The following is a 9311-nucleotide window of genomic DNA, read 5'->3' on the forward strand; positions in this document are numbered from 1 at the left end:
TACCCTAAGGGCTGTGAGGGTGATTGTCATCCTCTAAGATCTAATTTCCAGAATTTTCAACTACATTAAACAAAATGGCTATGTCAAAATTTTGATTGGATGTGTCTGGGAAAATGGTGGGTGTGAGAGGAGCGTTAGTCTTTCTCCAATCACTTTCAACTGTTAAAAAAGACACTAGCCCTTTCAATTTACAATCAAATGAGCCCTTTTGAAGTTTATACGACGATGTTTTCAATAAAAACCTTATATGCCCCCAGGGGATAACTTACAACCCTTGCCCTGAGGGCTGGGGAGGGGGGGGTGTCATCCTCAAAGACAAAGTTGCAAGAATTTTCTACTAAGTTGAACAAAATGGCTATCTGAAAATTTTGTTTGGATGTGTTTGGGGGAATGGTGGGGCTGAGAGGGGGGCTAGTTACCGTCCAATCACTTTCAACTATTAAAAAGGGCACTAGCCCTCTCAATTTCCAATGGAATGAGCCCCTTCTGAAGTTTTTACGACATCTCTATCATTAAAAAGCTTCTATGCCCCCAGGGCATGACTTACAACCTTCGCCCTGGGGACTCTGAGGGGTTTGTCATCCTTTAATACATAATTTCCAGAACTTTCAACTACGTTGAACAAAATGGCTATCTCTAAACTTTTTTTGAATGTGTTAGGGGAAATGGAGGGCGTAAGAGGGGGGGGGTAATTACTCTCCACTCACTTTCGACTATTAAAAAGGACAATTTCAATTTCCAATCAAATGAGCCACTTTTGAAATTTCTACAACAACTTTCTATATAAACCTTATATGCTCCCAGGGCATAACTTACCACCCTTGCACTGAAAGCTGTGATGGGGTTATCATCCTAAAAGACCTAATTTCCAGAAATTTCGAATACTTTGAACAAAATGGATATCTCAAAATTTTGTATTGGATGTGTTTGGGGAAATGGTGGCCGTGAGAGGGGGGTTAGTTGCCCTTCAATCACTTTCGGCTATTACAAGGGCAATACTCCTTTCAATTTTCAACTGAATGAGCCCTTTTGGAAAATTTTTACAACAACAATTTCAATAAAAACCTTACATGCTCCCAGGGCATAACTTAAAACCCTTACCCTGAGGGTTGTGGGGGGATGGGTTGTCTTTCTTAAAGACCTAATTTCCAAAACTTTCAACTGCGTTGAATAAAATAGATATTTAAAAATTTTGATTGGATGTGTTTGGGGAAGAGGTGGGCGTGAGAGGGGGGTTAGTTGCCCTCAAATCACTTTCGACTATTAAAAAGGGCACTAGCCCTTTGAATTTTCAATCAAGTGAGCGCATTTTCAAGATTCTATTACAAAGATTTCAGCAAATACCCTATACGCATCCAAGACACGCTTTATAAAGCTCACCCTGAAAACTCTAAGAAAGGTTTCTTGCTTTAAGGCGTAAATTCCTGAACTTTACACTGTGTGAAACAAAATGACTATCTAAAAATTTTCATTGGATGTGTTTGGGGAAATGGTGGGCGTGGAAGGGGTGTTAGTTGCTTTCCAATCACTTTCGACTATTAAAAAGGGCACTAGCCATTTCAATTTCCAATCGAATGAGACCTTTTTGAAGTTTCTACGACAACGCGCTCAGTATAATCTTTATATGCACCCAGGGCATAACTTACAGCCCTTGCCCTGAGGGCTGTGGGGGAGAGTCCTCCTCAAAAACATAATTTCTATCTGGAAATCCACAACACTGAACAAAATGGCTATCTAAAAGTTTTGATTGCATGTGTTTGGGGAAATGGTGGGCAAAAAATGGGGCTAGTTGCCCTCAAATCACTTTCGACTATTAAAAAGTGCATTAGACCTTTTAATTTCCAATCGAATGAGCCCTTTTTATAGTTTCAACGGCAAATATTTCAATAAAAGCTTATATGCCCCCAGGGCATAACTTATAACCCTTGCTCTGAAGACTGTGAGGGGAGTGTCCTGCTCAAAGGTATAATTTCCTGAACTTTAACTGCGTGAAACAAAATGGCTATTTCAAAATTTTGATTAGACGTGTTTGGGGAAATGGTGGGCGTGAAAGGGGCGTTAGTTGCCTTCCAATTACTTTCGACTATTAAAAAGGGCACAAGCCCTTTCAATTTCTAGTCGAATGAGCCCTTTTTGAAGTTTCTACAACAACGCTTTCTATAAAAACTTTATATGCCCCCAGGGCATAACTTACAATCCTTTTCCTAAGGGCAGTGAGGGGGTTGTCATCATCACAGACCTAATTTCCAGAAATTTAAACTACGTTGAACAAAATGGCTATCTGAAGATTTTAATTGGATGTGTTTGGGGAAAAGGTGGGCATGAGAGGGGGGTTAGTTGCCCTCCAATTACTTTCAACTACTAAAAAGAGCACTAGCCCTTTGAATTTCCAATGAAATGAGCCTTTTTTGAAGTTTCTATGACAACACCTTCTATAAAAACCTTATATGCCCCCAGGGCATAACTTAAAACCCTTGCCCCCTGGGTTCTAGGGGAGTGTCCTCCTCAAAAACATATTTTCTATCTGGAAATCAACTACGCTAAACAAAATTGCTATCTCAAAGTTTTGATTGGAGGTGTTGGGGGGAATGATGGGCGGGGGGGGCGAGTTGCCCTCCAATCACTTTCGACTATTAAAACGGGCATTAGCCCTTTAAATTTCCAATCGAATGAGCCTTTTTGAAGTTTCTACGACAACGCCTTCTATAAAAACCTTATATTCCCTCAGGGCATAACTTAAAACCCTTGCCCCGAGGGTTGTGGAGAAGTGTCCTCCTCAAAAAGATATTTTTTATCTGGAAATCCACAACACTGAACAAAATGGCTATGTCAAAATTTTGATTGGATGTGTTTGAGGAAAAGGAGGGCGAGAGAGGGGGCTAGTTGCCTTCAAATCACTTTCGACTATTAAAAAGGGCACTAGACCTTTGAATTTCCAATCGAATGAGCCCTTTTTCAAGTTTCAACTACAAAGATTTCAATAAAACCCTATATGCCCCCAGGGCGTAACTTATAGCCCTTGCTCTGAAGACTGTGAGCGGGGTGTCCTGCTCAAAAGTAAAATTTCCTGAACTTTAACTGCTTGAAACAAAATGGCTATTTCAAAAATTTTGATTAGATGTGTTTGGGGAAATGTTGGGCGTGGAAGGGGTGTTAGTTGCCTTCCAATTACTTTCGACTATTAAATAGGGCACAAGCCCGTTCAATTTCTAGTCGAATGAGTCCTTTTTGAAGTTTCTACGACAACGCTTTCTATAAAAACTTTATATGCCCCCAGACCATAACTTACAATCCTTTTCCTGAGGGTTGTGAGGGGGTTGTCATTCTCAAAGACCTATTTTCCAGAACTTTCAACTACGTCGAATAAAATAACTATATCAAAATTTTTATGGGATGAGTTGGGGGCAATGGTGGGCTTGAGAGGGGGGTTAGTTACCGTCCGATCACTTTCAACTATTAAAAAGAGCACTAGCCCTTTGAATTTCCAATGAAATGAGCCTTTTTTGAAGTTTCTATGACAACACCTTCTATAAAAATCTTATATGCCCCCAGGGCATAACTTAAAACCCTTGCCCCCAGGGTTGTGGGGGATTGTCCTCCTCAAAAACATATTTTCTATCTGGAAATCAACTACGCTGAACAAGATGGCTATCTCAAAATTTTGATTGGATGTGTTTGGGGGAATAATGGGCGCGGGGGGGGGGGCAAGTTGCCCTCTAATCACTTTCGACTCTTAAAAAGGGCACTAGCCCTTTGAATTTCCAATCGAATGAGCCTTTCTTGCAGTTTCTACGACAACGTCTTCTATAAAAACCTTATATGCCCCAGGGTATAACTTACAACCCTTGCCCCGAGGGTTGTGGGGGATTGTCCTCCTCAAAAAGATATATTCTAGTAATATCGTAGTAATAGATATCAATTACACATGGACTTTCACAAGAATATACACCTCACTTTCACGTGGACATTTTAAAAAGCGTGCAAACCTATAAAGTGGTCAAACATGTTTTGAGAGTATAATTGTTTGTTTGTTTTTGTTTTTTTTTAAATCGAAAACTAGAGATTGTCAAATTGCGTATTTAGGAATGATTTTGTGAGAAAAGCTGTCTATCACTCATGCGTTATCCACTGTTCCATTTCTTTGAAGTAAGTGCTATCAAGAGCGGTTTCTGATTTTTTTGGACAATTGCCTTTAGCCAAGAATAGTTTGATATGAATGTGGCGGTAGATAGCATTTGCGAATTGGATCCTATGAAAGGTGGAGAAAAAAGGGTTTAGCATTTGCGAATTGGACTATACGAATGTATAAATTTGGAACAATATCAATCTACGGATATGGTTAACGATGAAAAAATGGTCTTAAGACTTGACCTAGCTGTACTTCTTTGATGTGTACTGTATAATACACGAGTGGTGTTTGAACAGTGTTGTCAATTTAAAATAGAGTTTAACGTTATACTATACTAAAAATTTGATACTAAGATAGATGTAGATGGCAAGAAAAGAATTTTAATAACGGATAGCTTTACTTCTTCGATGTGTTCTGTATAATATACAAGTGGCGTTTGAACAGTGTTGTCAATTTAAAAATAGAGTTTAACGTTATACTATACTAAAAAGTTGATACTAAGAGAGATGTAAATGGCAAGAAAAGAATTTTAATAACGGATAGCTTCACTTCTTCGATGTGGTCTGTATAATACACAAGTGGTAGGGTGATGGGAGTGGGGTGTCCTAGAGTACTTATAGTGTGATAGTGGGGGGGGGGGCGAGTTGCTAGCGAAAAACCCGTGTGGATGACTTGAAATAAAATTTTTTTAACAAGAAATCTCTGAAAAAATATTTTTTTTTTGGGGGGGGGGGGGGTGGGTTGATGGCAGAAGGATCTCTTAGAGAAGTTATAGTGTGATAGTGGGGGGCGAGTTGCTAGCGAAAAACCCGTGTGGATGACTTGAAATAACATTTTTAACAAGAAATCTCTCAAAAAATATTTTTGGGGGGATGGGTTGATGGCAGAAGGATCTCTTAGAGTAGTTATAGTGTCATAGTGGGGGGGGGGGGTTACTAGCAAAAACCCGTCTGGATGACTTGAAATAAAAATTTTTAACAAGAAATCTCTGAAAAAATATTTTTTTGGGGGGATGGGTTGATGGTAGAAGGATCTCTTAGAGTAGTTATAGGGTGATAGTGGGGGGCGAGTTGCTAGCGAAAAACCCGTTTGGATGACTTGAAATAAATTTTTTTAACACGAAATCTCTGAAAAAATGTTTTGGGGGGGATGGGTTGATGGCAGAAGGATCTCTTAGAGTTGTTATAGTGGGAAAGTGGGGGGCGCGTTTCTAGCGAAAAACCCGTTTGGATGACTTGAAATAAAATTTTTTAACAATAAATCTCTGAAAAATATTTTTTGGGGGATGGGTTGATGGCAGAAGGATCTCTTAGAGTAGCTATAGTGGGATAGTGCGGGGCGAGTTGCTAGTGAAAAACCCGTGTGAATGACTTGAAATAAAAATTTTTTAACAAGAAATCTCTGAAAAAATATTTTTGGGGGGATGGGTTGATGGCAGAAGGATCTCTTAGAGTAGTTATAGTGTGATATTGTGGGGGGGGCGAGTTGCTAGCGAAAAACCCGTTTGGATGACTTGAAATAAAATTTTTTAACAAGAAATCCCTAAAAAATATTTTTGGGGGATGGGTTGATGGCAGAAGGATCTCTTCGAGTAGTTACAGTGCGATAGTGGAGGGTTTGTGGCTAGAGAAAAACCCGTGTGGATGACTTGACATAAAATTTTTTAACAACAAATCTCTGAAAAAATATTTTTGAGGGGATGGGTTGATGGCAGAACGATCTTTTAGAGCATCTATAGTGCGATAGTGAAGGGCGAGTTGCTAGCGAAAAACCCGTGCGGATGACTTGAAATAAAAATTTTTAACAAGAAATCTCTGAAAAAATATTATTGGGGGGATGGGTTGATGGCAGAAGGATCTCTTAGAGTAGTTATAGCGTGATAGTGGGGGCCGAGATGCTAGCGAAAAACCCGTGTGGAGAACTTGAAATAAAAAATTTGAACAAGAAATCTCTGAAAAAATATTTTTGGGGGGCTGGGTTGATGGCAGAAGGATATCTTAGAGTAGCTATAGTGTGATCGTGGGAGGGGAGTTGCTAACAAAAAACCCGTGTGGATGACTTGAAATGAAAAATTTTAACAAGAAATTTCTGAAAAAATATTTTTTGGGGGATGGGTTGATGGCAGAAGGATCTCTTAGAGTAGTTATAGTGTGATAGTGGGGGGCGAGTTGCTAGCGAAAAACCCGTGTGGATGACTTGAAATAAAATTTTTTAACAAGAAATCTCTGAAAAAATATTTTTGGGGGGATGGCTTGATGGCAGAAGGATCTCTTAGAGTACTTAAATTGTGATAGTGGGGGGCGAGTTGCTAGCGGAAAACCCGTGTGGATGACTTGAAATAAAAATTTTTAACAAGAAATCTCTAAAAAAATATTTTTGGGGGAATGGGTTGATGGCAGAAGGATCTCTTAAAGTAGTTATAGTGTGATAGTGGAGGGGCGAGTTGCTAGCGAAAAACATTATGGAAAATACAATTCTCTGGTTCAAATGTGAAACTTAAGTCTGTTTTTGGATCGAAAAATAAAACTATTTCCGTAAAATCTGAGCTAATAAGGGTTTTTGACCGTAAACTCTAGTTTCTTGTACGAATATCATGGAAAATACAATTCTCTGGTTTAAATTTGAAACTGAAGTCCACTTTTGGATACTCATAATGATGAGGACTGATGGTTTTAATTCAATATTTTTTCATAAAAACAAACTTTTTTTTTAAACTCCGAAATTATTCAACTTTATTTTTTTTTGTACGTATCTTAAAATGACAAAATATGCTTACGGCTCTAACAATTGTACTCCATGATTGCTCAGAGACACGATGTGGCTTTCCCACTGGTATTCTATGTCCGGTTATCGACACTACCTAGTCTATTGCATGTATTAAATCAGTATTTTTTTACGCAGTGGAACGTCATATCTTTAAAAAAAAGAGAAGATGGAGCATTTTAATAAAGTGTATTCACATGACAATGTTATTGTAGCATTGAATGCTGACAAGGAGAAGTATTTAAACTATGAACCAAGTACAAGTGGTAGCACTATTGGAAATGTATGCATGCATTGTCATGACAGTAAGGAATTAAATTTCTTTGGAATACCGAAAAAATTCAACTCTGATGTTGGTGATTATGCGAGAGACAAGGAGAAGTATTTAAACTATGAAACAAGTACAAGTGGAAGCACTATTGGAAATGTATGCATGCATTGTCATGACAGTAAGGAATTAAATTTCTTTGGAATACCAAAAAAATTGAACTCTTATGTTGGTGGTTATGCGAGATTGAGGTCTCCAGAGATGATTGCACTCAAAGAGAATGCCAACATAAAAATAATCGTTGATGATAGAGGACAACTCCTTTCTACTGTTGTAGGTAACACATTACCTACTGATACATCAAATGGTTAACTTTGGAATACAAGTATACAACGGATGGTTAAAAAAAGAAAGGCCTACTTTTTTACTAATATTATAAACCGTATCTTGTGTACGTATTACAAGCATTGCCTTTGTGAAAATAATGGGATTATGGTCAATAAGAGTACCCAAAAAATAAAAAGGACAATTGCAGAAAATATCGCTATGGAATATAAAGATGAATCGATGAAAAAAAATCACCAGCAAACGTTACTGCCATTGATCAAACAGTCAATGACCAAAGACAAAAAGCATATTGAGCCTGTTGATGAGACACCAGTAAAAATTGTGTATGACTCTAAATGGAATAATGATTATGCTACTGATTACACCTCACAGCGGTGGAGTGGTGTAACATTCTATTAGTAGCCTAGTCCGACAAATAGAATGGCTAACGCAACGGGGCGCCAAGGGTCTGGGGAGCCTTTGGTCAAGTAAATTCCCATGAAACACCAATGGATATTGAAGATCAAATGCAGAGAGATACTACTATTACGGAGTTCGTGGTAGCCGACGCGGACCAGGTCAGGGTGGTGCCTGGCCCGACAAGTATGCAAGCCGCCCGATCAAGAAAACGATCAAGAAAACATCTGAATATTGGCGCGTGGAATGTTCGTAGCTGCAAGCTGGAATCCACGCAACTGCTCCTTGCAAGGGAGCTGCAAAAGTATAAAATCAACGTTTGTTGTCTGTCAGAAACAAGACTTAATGATGTTCTGTCCAAAAAGTTGACCATTTCCGAATCGGACTCATTCCAGTTGTATAACTCGGGTCCCAATGATGGTTCCGGCCAACAAGGAGTTGGGTTCTTAATAGACGGTCCTACTGCATCATGCGTCACCTCTTGGGAGCCAGTGTCACCAAGGATCGCCAGGATCAGACTGAGAGGCCACATTAGCCACATAACCATAATCGCCGTGTACGCTCCGATAAGGGACAGTAGTGACGCGGTCAAAGATGCCTTTTATTATGACCAACAAAGAATCATCGACAAGACACCAAGGCGTGATATGCGCTTTGTCGCTGGAGACTGGAACGCCCAGCTTGGCAGAGTAAACCCCAACACAGCAGCAGTTATTGGCCACCATTGCGTTGGTAGCAGATGCATCAATGGAGAAAGGCTCTTACAGCTAGCCAGATACAACAACCTTTGCGGCACAAACACTCTCTTTGAGCACAAGAGACTCCACCTCGTAACAAGGCGTTCGAACGACGGCGTAACAACAGCTCAGATTGACCACATCTTAGTCAGCAAAAGATGGAGGAGCTCCTGCACAGATGCCCGGGTATACAGAGGAGCAGACACAGGATCTTTAAATGGATCCGACCACTATCTCCTCACTTGCAAAGTCCGTCACCGCCTGAGTAGACAGAAGCGACAGAAGGCAGGGAAGCACTTCGATGTTTCGAAACTAAGATGCCCGGAAATCAAAGCCGACTTCGAGTTAAAGCTAAGCAGCCGGTTCGATGCCTTGAATCGTCTCTCACTCGTCGATGAAGAATGGGCGCATATAAAAATTGCGACACAGGACGTGGCTGAGGAGGTGCTTGGCCAAACGAAATGAAAACAGCGAGCCTGGATCTCTGACCACACCATAGAACTAGTTGAGAAGAAGCGACCCCTCGTGGGAGGTGCAAAAGAACCCTTAAAAGTAGCCCGCAAAGCAGTTAAACAGTCACTGAAACAGGACAGAGAACAGTACTGGTCAAATCTGGCTAATGAGTTGTAACAAGCGTCCAGGAGCCAAAACAGCAGGAAAATGTTCAAAC

General features: G+C 39.9%; 1 protein-coding gene across 1 annotated transcript; it reads left to right on the forward strand.

The window, feature by feature from the left end:
• Nucleotides 1-7996: 7996 nt before the first annotated feature.
• On the forward strand, nucleotides 7997-9106 carry LOC148942418 (protein CFDP2-like). Its single transcript, XM_089103316.1, has one exon. It carries the CDS (start codon nucleotides 7997-7999, stop codon nucleotides 9104-9106), a length of 1110 nt encoding a protein of 369 aa, XP_088959442.1.
• The last annotated feature ends 205 nt before the right edge of the window (nucleotides 9107-9311 follow it).

The sequence above is a fragment of the Artemia sp. Qi Xiang Cuo genome, chromosome 17 (assembly GCF_049724085.1).
Source record: "Artemia sp. Qi Xiang Cuo chromosome 17, ASM4972408v1, whole genome shotgun sequence".
NCBI classification, from domain to species: Eukaryota; Metazoa; Arthropoda; class Branchiopoda; order Anostraca; family Artemiidae; genus Artemia; species Artemia sp. Qi Xiang Cuo.